The 18,960-nt window shown below is 43.7% G+C and overlaps 2 protein-coding genes across 3 annotated transcripts; one reads left to right on the top strand and one right to left on the bottom strand.

Annotated features, from left to right (window-relative positions):
* Positions 1–2,610: 2,610 nt before the first annotated feature.
* LOC101780300 lies at positions 2,611–6,351 on the top strand. Its single transcript, XM_004968893.4, has 5 exons — positions 2,611–3,048; positions 3,771–4,805; positions 4,927–5,152; positions 5,662–5,804; positions 5,884–6,351. The coding sequence occupies exons 1-5, from the start codon at positions 2,683–2,685 to the stop codon at positions 6,178–6,180; spliced, it is 2,067 nt and encodes a 688-aa protein (XP_004968950.1). The 5' UTR covers positions 2,611–2,682; the 3' UTR covers positions 6,181–6,351.
* Positions 6,352–6,646: 295 nt separating this feature from the next.
* Positions 6,647–11,746, bottom strand: LOC101780705 (DEAD-box ATP-dependent RNA helicase 40). Of its 2 annotated transcripts, XM_004968894.3 has the most exons (7): positions 11,174–11,746; positions 10,997–11,065; positions 9,921–10,190; positions 9,335–9,685; positions 8,908–9,185; positions 7,910–8,263; positions 6,647–7,555 (listed from the first exon to the last, which is right to left on the bottom strand). In XM_004968894.3, the coding sequence occupies exons 1-7, from the start codon at positions 11,591–11,593 to the stop codon at positions 6,877–6,879; spliced, it is 2,421 nt and encodes an 806-aa protein (XP_004968951.1). In that variant the 5' UTR covers positions 11,594–11,746; the 3' UTR covers positions 6,647–6,876. The 2 variants fall into 2 exon arrangements, with proteins under 2 accessions (XP_004968951.1, XP_004968952.1); XM_004968895.4 differs by lacking the exons at positions 10,997–11,065; positions 11,174–11,746 and adding an exon at positions 10,340–10,562 and having other exon boundaries at positions 6,877–7,555.
* Between the last annotated feature and the right edge of the window lie 7,214 nt (positions 11,747–18,960).

Here is an 18,960-nt window from a genome sequence, read left to right on the forward strand (position 1 = left end):
GGCGAGGCGGCAGTAAGGTCTCGACCGGGAACGTGTTGCTAATTCATTCCGGCCTTGGTAGGCTTGCTTGATGCATGTGTCATGGCATTTTGCCTTCTCTGAATAAATTATTGGCAGCGACTGCAGAGGTTCCATAGCAAACGATTCAAGATTCACGGTAGACCTGCGAAACTCTTATGCGCCAAACGAAGCCAACACTCGCACTAATAATTCCTCTTTGGCACGGCTCATCGAGCTGCTTCTAGAGCAGCTTTTGATGAAGCCATGCCAAACGCTCGAAGTTAAACGGCTTGCGACCAAATGCCAGAAGCCCCGCAAAATGCGGTCTCCGCATTCCTCCACCTGCAAGAAGCCAAAAATTATGGCTTATTTCGGCTCCTCCTCGTCCCACGACTCCATTTCCATCCTTGTCCCCGACGCTAGTGGAGGGCGGACGGCGACTGAATGGCGGCGGGTGTGGGGCAGGCGAGGCCAGGGCGGCGCGGCCGCGCGGGGCCATGTTGGGGGATGGCGTAGCCGCGTGAGGCAGGGACCGAGACGAGGCGGGCTGTGTGGTGCCGCGGTAGGAAAGACGGGGCGGGCAGACACGGGCGAGCAGCGTGCCTGCATCCGCGGTTTGGGATGGCATGCTCGCGCGAGGACATGACCGGGACGAGGCGGTGCATGCGTGGGGGCACGACCGCCGGCCAGGTCTTGACCATCTGGTGCGGGTGCCAGCACACACAGAGAGAGAACGGGTGTGAGGGGAGGGAGAGAGAGAATAGGGGTGGGGATGGGGAGGGAGAGGTTGACCGGATAAAAAAGAGAGGAGGGGAAAGAGAAATAGAAGGGGGAGAAGGAAAGAGAAATAAGATAGGGAAGAAAAAGAAAATGGAAATAAAGAGGAAGAAATAAGAAAAAAATTGAAAGAAGAAAAAAGAAAGATGAGGTTCTAGGAGAAACCGTTCTGCTAAACGTTTTTCTAATAACACAAATCAAAGTCAGAAAAAAGTTACTTTACCAGAGAAGCCAAAGCAAAATTATTTTCACAGGAACCAGAGCCGTATCAAACAAGACTAAATCATTTAAGAATACGCACTTCTTGGTTAAGAAAACGAACACATGCAAATTAGAATACACGGAAACTATTCCCTCCGAACCCGAGTCTTAAAAATTTTTGACGTTTACCATCAGTAGTTTGGAAGCACCTAAGTCTTAAGCAGACCAGAGATCGAACCCTGGTTTGGCTGGCACCATTTTCAGGTGGGGTTTATCCCCCGTTGCCCACCCTCATTTTTTAAGCAAACTATTCCAGCCGCTGAATTGACACTTTCTCACTAAAAGTTTGACACTTGATTGGCAAGCCCAAGCTTCGGTGTGGCAAGCATTATTGGGAACCAAATAGAGCCTCCTCGCAAAAGAAAAACAAAAAACCAAACAGAGTCTAAGTTGCATTAATTCAAACTTCACATGGCGAAACTAGCAACTACGGTGTCTTTTTATTGGGCTGCTATTTTTCTTCTTGATGGTACATTTTTTACATAGAAATATGCACTTACGCAGATAGCGGTAATATCCATACACCGCATACATAATGGTACCATCTCTAGATTGAATCGTTGAGTCATCAAGTTACAATGAAGTTATGTGATCTTATCATGTTCACCTTTATATTTGTACACACAGCTCTAGCGAGACGTGTTGCGGTTCAAATACCCTACTACAGGTCGCAAATGTGACAAGCTACACCGTGACAAAGAAAACAAGGATGGTAAAATGCACATTATATAGACATAGGAAGGGGGATTATGTTAGATATACATTGAAGGGAAAACATTAGGGATTTCTGATGAAGTTAGCCAGCACAACATCAATAAATATAAGCATTTTTAGAATTTTTCTCATAGATTTGGGTGTGTAAAAAGACATAACCCTCATCGAATGCGTCATGTCTTGTTTTCATGCGCGTTTGGCGCAGCTCCATATGGAATAGCTCCAGCTCCTGCTGCTGCAGTGCTCCGGCAATGAAAAAAGGGCTTCAACTGCACTTAGATCCCGTTTGTTTCTTTAGGAGCTCCTAAAATTCCTGTCACATCGCATGTTTAGATACTAATTAGGAGTATTAAACATAGACTAATTACAAAACTAATTGCGCAGATGGAGGCTAATTTGCGAGACGAATCTATTAAGCCTAATTAGTTCATGATTTGACAATGTGGTGCTACAGTAAACATGTGCTAATGATGGATTAATTAGGCTTAATAGATTTGTCTCGGGAATTAGCCTCCATCTGTGTAATTAATTTTATAATTAGCTCATATTTAGTCCTTTTAATAGCCTCCGAATCGTATTCGATGTGACATAAATTTTAATCCGAATCAAAATCCAAACACCCCTTATTTTTTTTCCCTCCTAAGGGACAGGAGGAGCCGGTGGAGCCTTTGGAATAGCTCCCGCAGCTTGCCGGCAGGAGCCGCGCCAAACGCGCCCTCACGTGAATGGGCATGTACAGTACTGCGCTACTGCGGCAGATCCAGTGAGTTACGACGTGTACCTGGGCTGGCATGTGATTACGATTTGAAATAGACAAAAGTACAAGGACTTTAGTGCAAGTCCTACTCTTCTTCCACCAGGTAGCGAAACGACATCGCCAATCCCTAGCGGAAACACAGCTACGGCGGGCGGACCGGGATCCAGTGCGGCATGAAGCCACCCCGGCGATCCGCCGGCGGCGCCGCATCCGAGGCCTCCTCGGCGGCCGGATCGGACGCCGAGGACGACAGGTACTGCAGCGCCAACTCCGCCCTCGGCACGCCCAGCTCCTATGCCACCATTCTCCCCTCCTCCGACTTCTGGGACCACCAGATGGACCTCCTCCTCGATGACCATCCCGCTGTCTCCGGATTCCCCAAGAATCACCAGCTCAGCCGCCTCCAGGCGCTGGCGCCGGCGCAGTCGCGGCCGGAAATCGGTCCTCCTCCTCCGGCGGCCGCCGGAGGCGGCGCCCTCGCGCAGCAGGGGTCCAGTCCTGGTTCGCCGGCTGCTCCTCCGCGCCCGGATCACAACCAGGTGGGTTCTCTGGTACTTCAGTTACCTGATTAAAGCTGTGAATTTGAGCGGATAGCTGTCAATTTTTCATGCCCCGGCATCGTCAGCTTGGTTAGGATTGGTGTCTAGCAGCATTTGCTGATGTGGTTCCTCCTATAGGTACAGTACGAGTTTAGGTGTTAGAATCTGTCGGCTCACAAATTTGGATTATATTGTCCTGGGCTCCTAGACAGCTGGGGTGAAGGCTTTTTTGCAGGGGAACAAAAATATGTCCTCTAAATTCATGCATAGCTTGATAGTAGCTTCTGGGCTTAGCAACTATTCTGATCTTCGTTCCTGAAATTTTTAATGCAAATTTACATCAACAATTGTTTGATACTCATTCATTTCGGACCTCATCTCACTTTATCTAGTCTTAACTTAATGGAAGAGAGGTCATCAATGCTACTATCCAGATAGCTAAACACAATTGCACTGATTGGTCTGTATGAAATCTTGATTCATGCGTATGTAGTTTTTATGAAAAGTAAAATCGGTTTTGGTTTGGTGCTCCTTTATGTGTATCACAGTATTCCGCCAACATACATGTGCTCAACCTCACTCTTAAATTAGCAGTCTCATGCGCCCAAAAGAAAGTAAAAATGTCTTGTAGCTCTGCTTGATCAAATTGCAGTGTTAAATGAATCATGATTGTGTGTATGCAACCATATTATTGGATTGACACACTCACATTCTAACTATAGGTGGGCATATTTGATGACAATGATTTATTCGATGATATGGTCCAAGAGATGGAACAGATTCTGCTCAATTCAGGGGAGCCACATGAAAATGGATCCTTTACAGATAATCGCAGGAGCAATGCTCGCCAGGCTCACCATTTCAGAGATGGCAGCACTACTGCCTCTACTTCTGGTACAGATGATGCCTATGTATACCCTCTTCCTCAGTATCCTTCAAGAATTGATTGGGTGGAGGTTGTGGGAGCAAAGCAAAGAACTGGTGATGTTTCTTTCGGTGAGCGGATGGTTGGTGTCAAAGAATACACTGTTTATTTGTTAAAAGTGAGGAGTGGTGAAGATGAATGGGAAATTGAGCGAAGGTACCGTGAATTTTATGCACTTTATCGACAACTTAAGGACTTCTTTTATGAGAGAGGTTTGAGTCTTCCCCCTACATGGGAAAGTGTTGAAAAAGAGTCAAGTAAAATATTTGGGAATGCATCCCCGGATGTCGTCAGGGAGAGAAGTGGTCTAATTCAAGACTGCTTGCGTTCTTTGCTAGTTTCGAGTTATCCATTTGGAATTCCGACCCCTCTGGTTAATTTTTTGTCACCAGGGAGGCCTGGTTATGAATATAGTTTTTTGAAAACTCTCATTCCACGATCTTTGCAAAAGCGAAGCAGTGATTTAAATTCCAAAGATTCAGAATGCAATGAAGGTGCCCATGATGATTCTACCTCAATGGGCAAGACCATATCACTTATTGTGGAGGATAGGCCACGGAAGTCGACCAGACAGTTGTTAGAGTTACAGCACTACAACTGTGCAGGATGCCATAGGCATTTGGATGCTGGACGAACATTGCTGCAAGAACTGGCGCAAACTATTGGATGGAACAAACCTCGATTTTGTTCTTACACTGGCCAATTGTTTTGTGCTTCTTGTCACACAAATGACACTGCAGTTCTGCCAGCAAGAGTTTTGCACCACTGGGATTTTTCACTATATCCAATTTCACAGTTAGCAAAAGCATATTTAGACTCCATCTATGACCAGGTAATGATAAGTTGATAACTTAAACTGTGTTATTTATTTATTACTTCTGAAATGCACTATAAAATATGAAGCAACTTTCATACTTCCCTCGACCTTAAGAAAGGGTGATTTGCATTTTCAGCCTATGCTCTGTGTAAGTGCTGTCAATCCTTTCCTGTTCTCTAAAGTGCCAGCTCTGCTCAATATCATGAGTGTCCGGAAGAAAATAGCAGCTATGCTTCCTTGCGTCCAATGTCCTTTCCGGAACTCCATACTTAAAGGACTAGGAGTTCGAAGATACCTTCTTGATGGGAATGACTTCTTTGCACTTCGTGACCTTGTTGATCTCTCAAAAGGGGCTTTTGCAGGTATTCATTTTCTGGAAGATTTTTTTGAAGTGAATAGTCCAAACTGGGTGTAGACTTTTCTGCAACTTGTTGGTTTTAATGTTAAATTCTGATAAGTATGTCAATAAAATAGGGTTTGTATTATAGCTGCATCTATGTATGCTACTCCATTATTAAGCATCATAGAAATCTGCACTAGGCTTATATTTCTTTCCAATTATGTACATCACAAATCACAATTGAAGAATTGTGTTTCTTCATGCTTTTGGTCTATCAGAGTTTTATACCCAGCAAATTACCTCCCCATAGTGGATGCCTGACTTTTATACCCCCAAAAAAGTGGGAACCGTGAGTTTTAAACAATTTTTAGGTATTGTTTCTTATGCTGCCTCTCTGGCTATTGCTGAAGACTTGACTCTTGATAATTCAAAGATTGGAAGGAAAATCATAAACCTTTTGATGATAGTCACAGTAATATTCTCGGTGAGTTGGTTGCACTGACTGATACAAATTCTGTTTGCTTGAAACAGCACTTCCAGTTAAGGTGCAGACCATATCGAACAGGATACTTGTGCACATCACTGAGCAATGTCTTGTGTGCTATGACGCTGGTGTACCTTGTGCTGCTCGACAAGCTTGTGATGACCCCCTTTCCCTTATATTCCCATTTCAGGTACTCTGCCAAGTCTTTGCCTTCTAATCCCTTTCAGCTTTATATTTATTGCTGAGGAAATCTGTTACAATTGCTGTAGGAGGATGAAGCTACAAAGTGTGGTTTGTGTGGGTCAATCTTCCACAAGCAATGCTTTAGGAAGATTAGTGTGTGCCCTTGTGGTAAGGCATCCAACGCAGGCAGGAAGGTGGTGGCACTTGAGCAAGCTGGTGGCACGGGCATGCCATCAACAGAGTCTGTCCAACCTCCACCATTCTCTTCATCCTCTGGGTTTTTCTCCGATATTCTCTCGAAAGCAAGGCCGGATAAACTTTGGAGACCAAAAAATAGCAGTCCTGTAATCCTTATGGGTTCGCTGCCAGATACGTCTATATGAGCTCAGTTGTATGTGTTTATGTTCCATTGATTATCGTGATTTTGCCCCCAAATACATTCATACCGTGCATTAGAGGAGGTTCTCCCCAATTGTTCTGAATGTAATGTAATGCAGCGTGAACCTTGGATTAATACTATGAAGGTGGTACAAGGTCCCATAGTTATACATAAACACTGATCAAACAAGGGAAAAATTATATGAGCAGGTTGAGTTGGTGACCAGAAAATCACATGTACGCCAATGTAGACTGGAACACCGAAGCTGGAGAATGGAGAATCTTTTTTAGGTGCGGACCGGAGAATTGGTTGGCAGGGGAAAGAGGGGAAGGCAAGAGACCATGATTCAAGCGCCCGCATGTAAGCAGCCACTATTCGTGGACAATTTCGTCCAGACGGAAAACCGGGACAGCACAAAAATAACTTTCCACATCACTAATGATATCAGCCACTTCCAGCAACAAACGATCTATGATGACAATAAACACAACATAATATGGCATAAATATCGCTGGTTTTGGTTCACAAACGGCACAGGTATCACCATAACATGCTCCGCAACCATAAAAACTGGTACAGTAATTTAACGAGATACAAATGCATTTCCACGTTCTCAACTTAGCGAATAGTTAGCTTGCATAAATTGTCTTCTTGTCACAAGCTGATGCAGGAGCCACGCCGCCATTCTACATTCACAGAATCAGTTATCACCATTCTGTGTAGCTGCAGCACTTGATCGAGGATCATCCTCAGCTATCTCCCCATCCTCATCTATAACACCTTCCTCCTCATCCTCTCTGCTCTTGCTGTGGCGTACAGGAGATGCAGGGTTAGGTTTTTCAGAAGCTTCGACAGATTTGGCATTACCATCTGGCTGACCGTTGGGGCTCTTTGAACCACTGGCTTTGCCATTGTATACAGGACTATAAGGAGCAGATTTGTCATCTTGCGGGCTGGGCGAGCGATCAAGATCAACCTTTTCCATCTTCCCATCTTCCATGTGATGGTCGTCCTCAGAGTGGTTCACATGGTGGTCATTCCCAGACTGGGACCTTGGAGGGCTTTTGTGCTCTGAGTGCCCTGAGTTAGGCCGAGCAGACCCAGAGACAGCAGCAGCTGTTTCATACCTACGACTACCAACAGGACTACGGCTCCTGCTGCGGCTAGCACGGCGGTTTCTAGTATAGCTCCTGCTCCTGCTCCTGCTCCGACTCTTAGTCCTGCTTCGACTGCGACTCTTGGTCCTGCTACGTGTAGCCTCATGACGCCGTGCCCTCTTAGGACTTGGGCTACGGCTTCTACTGTCACTTCTGCTACGGCTTCTACTGCGACCCCTAGCAGATCTGCGAGATCGCCCATCAGTTTCACCATAGTCATGCCTGTCAGCATTACACAAAATCAGTAAGGGTCAGCATTTGAACTGAAGGAACTGTCACTAAAACAATAAAACATGTTTAAGATGCTCTACCCTTGATACTAATTTGAAATCATAATATCAAATCAGATTATTCAAAAAAAAACTAAACACTGAACTAACTGAGGGGTCCCATAAGCTATGGCACAGTAGGGTGGTTGAGTGAGAGAGGGACTTGAACCCCCCCATCCAAGTTATACCCTACCTTTGCTTTCAGTGCATTTTAAAGATTAATAACATTTTCAAACCCTCATAATACAGGCATAGCACCTAACAGGAAAATTACTAATTCAGATTTGAAAGTTGGTAGCGAGTGTACCTGCCACGACCACCATAATCATCCCTTCCACGACCGCCACGTGGTGATCTCCCAGAGGCATCTCTGCCACTGTACCTAGAATCCAGTTCAGAGCGTGAACCACCCCTGTCTGGGCGGGATGCCCAACGGTTCCTCTTCCTACCTCGCCCACCACCACGAGAAGCCATGTCCTCTAAATCACGGGGTACCTTTTGGTTTGCCCCTTCCAGGATTTTGATGAGGTCAGCAGCATATTTTGAATCCTGATCACAGAAAAATGTATATGCGACACCAGTGGCTCCAGCCCTTCCTGTCCTGCCAATCCTGTGAACATAGTCTTCAACACCAGTGGGGAAGTCATAGTTGATCACAACCCTGTGTAAGAAACCAAGAGGTGAATAGTTTGATGTAAGTCCCGACAAAAAAAAAAGATCCACAAAGGCACAAAGTGAACAAACTGATCTCAGCTTTCAATACATAAATAACACAACTGGCAATGTACTCGCAACCACTTCCGGCAGTTTGTAAGTAATACCCCCGTGATGGTTCAAACCTTCCTTGCTCCTCTAATAATGGAAATCAATAATAATACACAAAAGTACTACCGCTGGTCATTAAAGATGTTTTAGACAACCAGAAAAGTTTTTAGTGTTGCTTCTCCTTGTCTGAATGTCAAGCTTTTTTGACCCCAGGTAGTAATGCATAAGGCATTATACTATTATGAACAAATGGCAAGTTTTTCATAAGGTTATGTGTACATATGCAATAAATATTGATGCAATGGATGCAAAATGATTTGAACTGGAAAATATAATCAATGGCAATAAAAAATCAGCAGTCTCTCATGTAGATGAGTGACAAATAGACACATTGACATTTTGACTAATCCATGCACAATTAACCACTTGAGTTATGATGAATGCCCAAGCAAATTTGCTTTTCCGTTATTCCTAAATTGCACGACATTATAAATCAAGACATACAAACATGCATAGCAGATCATGGAATGACAGTCTAACCTGATATCTTTGATGTCCAAACCACGCGCAGCAACATCTGTTGCAACCAAAATAGGAGACCTCCCAGATCGAAAATGATTCAGAACCTTCTCTCTTTCACTTTGAGACTTATCGCCATGAATGGCCGAAGCTCCAAACTGCCTGGTGAGTGTCCTTGCAAGTTGGTCACACATCTTCTTGGTGGTACAAAATATTAATACTTTTGAACCTGAATCCTGGGATCGCAATATTTGTTCCAGACGTCGAAGCTTTTCTGAGGGTGTTATCACCTCCACATGCTGCACAGAAAGAGATAATAACAGGAACAGTTAATGTATGACTATACATCGGGTAATAGATAAATAAGAACAGAACTATGAATGCACCACAAAAAGGAAAAAGAATATGTCATGATTGATCAACAGGTCTATAGGGCCAGTCCATATACCTGAGTAATAGCGCTATTAGCAACAAGTTCATCAACACTTCCAATTGTCACCTGGACAGGATGAACAAGAAGATCGTCTGCAATCCTCCGGACTTCCTTTGGCCAAGTAGCAGTGTACATAAGTGTTTGACGACGGTGAGGTATCTCTTTCACTATCTTCCGTATTTGTGGCTCAAAGCCCATGTCCAACATACGGTCAGCCTCATCCAGAACAAGATACGACACTTGCTTAAGGCTTACCCTTCTCATCTCTAGAATGTCATTTAACCTTCCAGGTGTTGCAACAACAACATCAACTCCTCTATCTAAATCTCTCAACTGTGGACCTTTAGGAGCACCACCATATAGGCACTATAAACAACATAAAAAAAACAATTGGTCAGAAGATAAAAATATAAACAAGAGATTCATACACTGAGCCTGAAACATTATAAGATCAACAGTATATAACATCAATACTTAACAAGTCAACAGTTAAAATTCCCATAAAAGATTCTTCTGAATTAAAAAGGTTTATCAAGGTTACAGAACATGAAGTCCAAGACCATTTTGTATATTGAACAAAATAGAGATATAAGGAACAAACCGTGCAAGAAATTCTCGCTGATCTCCCAAACTTCACAGCTTCATCCAGAATCTGTGTTGCAAGTTCCCTTGTTGGTGCCAAAACTAGCACTGTTGGACCATTCCTTGTGCTGTTCTGCAGGCGCTTGATATGCATGAATCCAGGAAGTAGATACCCAAGAGTTTTGCCAGATCCAGTCTTCGCAATAGCTACTACATCTTGGCTCTGCATGGCGATTGGCCATGACTGGGCTTGGATAGGTGTTGGGCTTGCAAATCCAGCACGCTGTATCTAAAAACAGTGGAAAATAGCAACAAATGCAGGCAAGTAAGGACAACAGCAGAATTACTATATACTGCCCAAATCTGAATAAAAAGGTCCCTTTTTAACTCTTCGTTGCGCAAATAAAGACAGTGCATGAGGACGATTTAAGAGCATACAAATAAAGTGTGCCCGCAACGCGTAGACTTGCGGACACAAGGCGAAGTAGAAAAGGCTCTAACAGAGTCCCTGGAGGCTCGCTCAGCCATGGATCGTTCATCCACAAGGCCCCTTCCAGCAGCTGCCACCCAATCCTATGTATGGATGGATGTTGACAGCCTGGGCCAGACCTCCATGGGTCGAGCCCCAGAAGAGGCCCATCATCCATGCGAGGAGCCTTTTCCAAGAACTGCACGCAGAGCAACGAATCGGCCACCGTGGGTGCCACGAGTGGGTGCCCCTTCGCGCCATGGGCAGCCCCCCGGGGAGGGAACGAGCAGCCTCGGGCGTCCACCCACCCTTGGCAGCTCCATCAACGAGACCGGCCCTCAGCCCGTCGCACTATTGGCCGAGGGCGCGTGAGGCAGCATACGACATTAGCTCCACCTCGGAGCAGATATCGCATCTGCCACAGAGATGGAGATAAGCAGTCGGTCTCATAGGCAGCCCTGATTTAGCACAATCAAGTAAATAAAGAGAAACAAGCAACAGCTGGAGCACATGCCCACGGTCCATCGCGCGCTTTGCTCACTGGAAGATCCTGATCCTTCGCATGCGACTCTGTTAGGGTTAGAGTTAGATCATGAGTCAGGGGGTTCACCAGCGGAATTTCGTACCTCCTTCAGAATTTCTGGCGGAAAGCCACCAGCCTCAAATGAAGTCATTGGAGCCGGCACGTTATCCCCCTGCAATAAGCAGAGGCCAATCAACAAGGGAGTAGGTAAGAAAACATGTTTCGAGCTCGAGCTGCATCTAACATTCTATCCGGAGACGTGGACGTGCAGAATTCATACCGTAACAGTGATCTCGTGGCGGCGGCGGTACGCCTCGGTGGACGGATCATCGGCGACGGCGGCCGGAGCAGGATGGTGGTGGGAAGACGCCGACTTGGAGGACGCGTGCTCGTCGTGGCGCCTGTCACGATCACGGTCGCGGTCGCGGTCCCTGTGGTCGCGCCGGGGCGGGGTGCGGGAGCGGGATCTGGACCTGTCGCGGCGGTCGCGGCTCCGGGGAGGCGGGGGAGGCAGCGGGGGCGGAGGCGGCGGGAGCTGGTCCTCGGGGGGCATGGGCTTCTCGTACTGCGTGACGTTGGTCTCCGGGTTCCAGTAGTAGAGGTAGCCGGTGGTGCCGTCGACGAGGCCGCGCCACGGCTTGGGCAGCGACGGGTCGTCCGGCGCGTACCGCGGGGCCGCGCGCCCTGATGAGCCCGACATCGGATCTGGCCGGATCTGTGGCCTCCGGCGACGCCTGGGGGCGGAGGCCGCGGAGGACAGCCGGGATGAGGGGTGTGGCTGCGGCGGCGGCGGCGGCGAGGGGCAGGGCGAAGCGAGGGTTTCGGCTTGTGTTTTTTTAGCCCTAATTTCACTGTGTATCTCTCGTTTTATTGCGATTTTTGGGTGCTCGTGGTCGACTTCGAACCGTCTTCCAATTCAGGCTCAGGCCCAAAGGTGGCCCACAGGTTGCTCTATTTTCTCTATCGGACTGCCGCACCTTGCTCTCTTCCGAACGCGTCAATACCAAAACGACAGTGAATAATATTTCCGGCCATAGGGCCATGGCAAACTATTGATTTGATTCCGTGCGCGATGCTGCAGGTCGAACCAAGTCAATAGAGTGACACGGAGTAGCAATAGCATCGCCGCGTCGGTAACTATGCCAGAACAATGGTTGGAATCCTTGTCTGAAAATGAAAAAACAATTGTAATTAGTCTCGATTTCATGATGCTTTATTTGTTGATGCAGGTGTTAAATAGTGTAATGAGTAACAGACAATAATGGTCGCCTGAAACCATGACCCTCGAAGGTTTTAACCATATATTACTTACTTGTCACCGTCTCGTGTCGGTCATGCTTGGGGTGTGATCCTATATGTGAGATTTTGCACTATCAAGCTACAATAAATCTCGCCAACATTGTACCGAGTATAATGGTTAGTATAATAAATTATTATATAGGAAACAAAATGGTAAAAATGTAATCAAGATTAGTTTTAACCTTTTAGTTGTAGAGAGTGGCTCGCAAAAGTATGGTGCTCATCTTTATGTATTTAGCCGTATCTCTAAAAGGACTAAGGACTAAGTTGATGTTTTGCTTAAAAAAATTGGATGGTGTAAAGTAAGAAGGGGGAAACATGTTTGGCCCATAAACAGTTCATACATGACATCAAGAAACGAGCCACACCGATCAAATCGAATGAATAATATGCCTGTATAAAAGCATTTTGATCTACTAACCCCAAAGTAACAAGTACCGCCAATTAGTCAATTGTGCTTCATTACAGATTTTGAATAATATCATATTATGATGCTATCATACCCAATATACAAACCATCAAATATATCAAAATTAGAAAACATAGAGAATATTAATGACTTCTTCATAACAATAAGAATATAAGCAAGTGACAAAATTCCTAAGTACATCCGTCACATTTAATCTATTGAACAGCAACATACATGAGGTTCACCATAAGCAAACAGTAGCATGTAAAATGCAAATATATTTGTGTACTTGTAAATTAATTTGTCTAAAAATAAGAAAAAATAGAAGATATAATTGTAGTGGAGCCATTTGATGCCAACCATAATGACAGAGGCCTGAGCAAGCATGGTCCCATACATGTCAATGCGCAACATAGCGCTAATGTGAAAAGAATTTGTGCATGAGCGCAATCCTATTAAGTCTATTGGTGTATTGTATAGTTGCATGTTTATCGACTCTGGAGGACAACAATATGTACAACTTATCACCTTTGGATCAATTAGGTGAACACCTTAAAATCATTGCACCTATGTCTTAAATCTATACATTCCATCAAACAACATATGAGCAAGACTATTGTTGACATTTGCCTAAAGACAGATAATATCAAACAACATGAATCATTTTCCATGACTACAAGGTCCACGTTAAATATAAAAACTCAATATGCTATCGTTTGTTATATTCAAGCTCACTCAAATTTTAGATAAAAAATTATGTCCATGTTGAAGTTAATTAGTTTCAATAACCTTAACAGCTAACAATGACAGACACACTATGCAAAGCATCTATCATACAAGACATCTTAGAAATAATATATTGAATTCAAATTTGAAGGAGAGAAATATATATACCTTGATGATCCTTGCTCACTTGAATTGGTAATTAAGGTCCATCCTCTAAGCCATGTTGTTGTACCATAGATCAAAACAAAGGGAAAAATAAAATGGCAATCCATTTTAAGAAAAAGTGCACAGGCTCAAACAAAACCACGCAAAATCCGGGAGCAAAGGAAAGAAAATATTATCCCAAAAATATATAGGTGATGTTTTAGACATGAAATCAATATCCCAAAACAACACTTTCAACAATTTAAAATGCATCAATATAAATACTTAATAGTACACAAAAGAATGTGACATTGTGAACAGTTTTCTGGATAATTTTTTGTGTCAATTTCAAATATTCGATCTTAATAGAGATAACTATGACTATAAATTGGACTATTCGATTGCACCCAAGACAAAACATCACATATTTGCGGATAGAGGTAAGTGTCAAGTATCGTTGCCACTAGGGAGGGTATGGGGACGCCTGCACTTACCCACACCCATATCCAAAATTCAATTGCCTATTTTTTACCCTCCCCAAATTTATCCATACCCATTTACCCATACTCATGGATAACTGATCGGTAATTGGGTAAATTAAAATATGTGCAAGAACACATCTTAGCACTTCTGTGAATTCTGCACACAATGCCAAATTAGCTGGAAAAAATCGGGATTAAGATCAATTAATAGACAAATATACATAGCGCAAAGAGGAATTAGAAGAGCGGTCACCATCTGGCACAATCGAACTGGAAAACAGGTAGGAACGGACATCCATGGCCAAAAAAAAACTCGAAGAAACCTTACATCTGACAGTACAGTACAGTACCCAATCGAAATCCATGGCTGGTCCGTGAGCTCATCGGTGGTTGGCTGGTTGCTCACCGTTGCTTCCTGTGTTGCCCTTTTGTTAGCGATTGCTTCTCATCCTCCTCCCATCCCTGAAATATAGGGCTCCTTGCCGTAGAATCACATCTGGAGATCCATCTTAGCTGCGCTGTTGCGAGGTCTTGCATGCTTGCACAGAGCGTGCATGTAGGGCGACGCGATGGAGATTATGGGAACACGTAAGAGGTGACGGAGACGGCAAGCGCTCGCCCAGCCGCCCAAGAAGTAGGATTTTGCTAGAAATGATAAATAGACTTGAATTGAAGGGAATAGAGCAACAGAAAGAGATCAAGATACCCTCCCCGTACCTGTTATCTGACGGGTATATCCATAACCTACCATCCTACGAACAGGCAAAGAATTTTCCGTCCATCCCCAACCTATTCCATCGGGTGTGGATTTGGGGAACGGGTAAGGGTATCCAACAGCAACACTAGTATCAAGGGTGTACATTAATGCTAACAAGATTGACCATAAATAAAGTATTTTGAGGGGTAATGACCTAGCAAAATCGGTAACACGCATAAAAGGTAAACTATAGACCAATTTTGAAATAATATCACCAAAACTGATAATTACAAGCAAGGATACCATGGTGTATAAGGCTACAATTCTCAATAAGATTTCAATACTGTAATGTATAGATTAGAAATACTCCATTGGTTATGATATCTTGTCAATTTTTGATATTCATGTACTCAGGGTTTGGCTATTAACAAATTTCGTATATATGTGGGGATATAAAAACTATAAATTTTTATTAGGTTTTAAAAATATGATCACATATTAAAATGTGGTCCAAGTAGCCTCTTGAGTCTTGAATATTATGGTGCCGTCCAAAATGATAAGTAGTTGTGAGTATGTGACTAGAAAACAATTATTACGTATTACTATTGACCCGAGCATATCATAAAATCATTTCGAATAAAATGTTATGTATTTATACAAATTTTCTTACCCTCATCAATTTATCTTTATAATAAACTTAAAAGTAAAATATTATATTCTTATTATCAGGACAAGTCTTAACCTTTTGTTAAACTTGAATCTTTAGAATTTTCTTCCTCTTTCTTTGATTCCCCCCATTTACTACAACCATCCACCTTGTTTCTCCACCATTCTTTGTACTCAACAATCATAGGTAAAGAAACATATATGAAACATCATGAAATAATTTATGTTGGTTCTTCTTTCAAATTTCATCATATTCCCTTAACTTGACCCTTTTTTGTCCTAATGTTATCCTCCTTCCAAATCCATTGCCTTTGCTCCTAATTTTCATGTGACAGATCAAACTAAATCATTATAAAATATTCCAATCGAAGAGAAGAGCACACATGCTAAGTTTTTCCTTCAAACCTTCCTGATTAGATCTCATGATCGAATTCATTCGCACCTTTGTTGGAGTGTGATGCTATGATCATCTCCATCTTTGCTCCAGCCATTCAAGAGAATAGAGAGATAAGCTAGCATGGGAAACGAGATGTGAGTAAAGAACGACAATAGGAGGAGAGGATAACACATGGATGAGAGTAATGTAGATACCCCAAGCCTTCCATTGCTATATCATGGTCAAACCTAAGGCCTAAATTCATTGCTACTCTATACTGTGGCACTATTATCATAGTACCTATGATATACTCTTCATTAGAACAAGAAACTATCAAAAGCATACCTATAGTGACAAAAGATAGATGCGGATGATGCAAATATAGAGAGTACATGTAGGATGGCATACCATATTTAGATGATGCCAGGAGGGTGGTAGAACAACCTTGACATGAGAAGGTGCTTGCAGCACACAAGGAACAAGGAGGAGGAGGACAATTGCAAGGAGGGTGTGGAGAGATGGTGCTACGAGGGAGGAAGAGGTGAGAGGAAACAACATTATGTGGAGAGATGGAGGCAGTGGCGACGAGGAAGGAAGATGAGGGTGATGTGAGACTCAAGGTAGATGCGCAGAGGAATTAGGGTTTCAACCGTGCCCGCTAAAATACAATCTGATGGCTACAACTTTTTTGATGATGTGCCCATCACCCTTTATTGGAAAAATTAACTTACCTCACATTTGATCCTATATTCACCGGTCCTATTTCTCCCTCCTCTACCACCTATCTCCACTAAGATCCGTGTTGCCCTTCATTGCCATAACTTTCCCCTATATACAGATTCCCTTGCTCTCTCATCTCATTCTCTTGACATATGCTCCTAAATTCCTCTTTCCAATTGAATCTTGAATGAAGCATCTCAAAAGAAAAGAAAAAAAACAGAGAAGGGAGCTTTGGATTGAGAATGGTTCCACTCTACTGTGTGATTTCTCTTGGATGCACTTCTGTTGCCATGCTTGCTCACTACCATTGGCGTGCTCGTCCATCTAGAAACTATCCCATAGACATGTTTTTTCACCACTCTCAATGCACTCACTTGCACCACAGCATTTGTTGATGTTGTCCACCCACATGCGAATATGAGGTCCCACTGATGTTGCTTCAAGTGAGTCTCATTTTTGCATTATGGTGGAGGTTTGATTTTGCTTTCATTTGTATTGTCACAAGGTCATGTCGAAGATGTAGTTTCATGCTATGCAACCTTGCAGAGAAGAGAGGTGAGTGGAAATAAGGATGAGTTCATCAGCGAGTAGTAGCCATTGGTGCTTGGCCATGGAAGTGGTGAGTTGGAGTCGTAGACTAGCCGAGGGCCAAAGTAGTCCTATTGATGTCTTTTATCTCCAATTGCATGCTTTCATTCACACTATTAAAATTCTTGCACATAGAAAACTCTCTCTCTCTCTCTCTCTCTCTCGCAAAAGTATAAGACCAGAAAGGAGGTTGACATTTGAAGTGTGGTCACCCTATAATAAGTGGCAAAAAAAATTAAAATGTACCTACTATATATTTTTCCCTTAGCATCTTATGATTATGCCTTGTAAAAGAATCACTTTGCAATACCGCAATAAAAAATATAGTGAAAAAGCATGTTCTCTCAGTAAAGATGAAAGGAATAATGATGGTATGTTTTGGGTGTGTGATGTATAGCATGATTGATGGTGATTTCTTTTCTTTTAGCACTGCAAGGTTCATTTACTTATTTGTAATACAAGAGGAATAGAGTCTTAATATACCAAAAGTATTTGTGCATGCTTGCCACTTGTAGTTTAATCATGAATCAAAGTACACAAAGGTAAAGAAAAAACAGATTTACTCATTCTCAAATGCTTGATTTTTAGCTACCTCTCAATCACCTAAACTTACTAGTAACCGTGCACGTGCGACACACATGTGCTACATTTTGATATAATAAACAAAATTCTATAATGGATGAATAAGTTTTTTTATAAGTATATCATGTTGATTTCCTCGCCTATACTTTGTGACATCATGTAATTTTATAACTTTGTTCCTCTTTTGGATTGAGCTCCAGTATTTTTCATGTGACATCATGTAATTTTATAACTTTGTTCCTCTTTTGGATTGAGCTCCAGTAGGGAGGGAGAAAAAAAGAATAAAATGTAGCAAAAAAGATTCAATGCTGGGGTTCAAGCCTAGACCTTTGGGATAAGATGCACACGTTTTAACCAGCTGAACCACAATATGGTTTGTTGCATGCTCCTCGGAATAATTATACATGTTTCATTCGAAACGCCAGGAGAGCTATGCAGTAACAGCTCGGCGCCAAGATCTACGGTGCCAAGCCCCCCGCCATATCAACACCCACGTCACCAACGGCGCAACGACCTTGGCGCCAAACCCTCTAGCGCCGAGACGTGTAAGCTTGGCGGATGGCGCCAAGCTAAGGGTCTAGATTTTGAAATGTTTCCGTCAGGAGCCTATTTGTGAGAATCTTTAAAAAAAAGGCTAAAAATAAAAAAGTCGGGTGTCTGTCCTTGCCTGGTGGCTATGTGTCTTTAGGATTCTACCCCCGTCGCTCTATTACTGCGCGCGCCGTGTCTTGTTCCGTTGGGTAGGCCACCGTCGCTGTTGTGGCCCTCCGGGCTGCTTGCCTGCAGGCAGAGGCTGCCATGGCCGGCTTGACCTTGCCAGTGGTGACAGGTCGATGACGGTGGCCGGCGGTCGACGGTCAGGCTCGACCTTGCCATCTTCGTCTATCACCATCTCCATCGCAAAATGAAAGGCACACTGAAGGCCACCGGCGGCTTTGCAGGGAAGGAGTGTCAAGCGCCATCAGCAAGACTGTCATTACCGAGGCCCGGCCAAACTCCGAATGCATGGACTGGGAGGGAGGTGGACTCATGGGTCGAGGCACAAGGGGCGGTGTGGTAAAAAAAAGGATAGGGTGCTGAGAAGGAAGGAAGCGATGCTTGATTAGCGGAGAGGCGCGCTCATCGCGGGCGGAGTTGGATGTGAGTACAGGGGCGGGTAGAAAAATTTCGTGGTGAAAAAAGTAGAGGCAAAACGACAGTCATTTTCTAACTTGTGGTTTTTACCCCTTTCCAACACTTTCCAACGCCCCTCGACCTGCCATGTGGGGCCTCTATGAGGGATACGAGAAAATTGTTTTTGGTGGGAAACGTTTTCAATTATGTAGGATCTTTATAGTATAGATACTGGAAATTGAATTGGGGATTGGGATTTGGACTT

Source organism: Setaria italica, chromosome V (genome assembly GCF_000263155.2).
Source record: "Setaria italica strain Yugu1 chromosome V, Setaria_italica_v2.0, whole genome shotgun sequence".
In the NCBI taxonomy this organism is placed as follows: Eukaryota; Viridiplantae; Streptophyta; class Magnoliopsida; order Poales; family Poaceae; genus Setaria; species Setaria italica.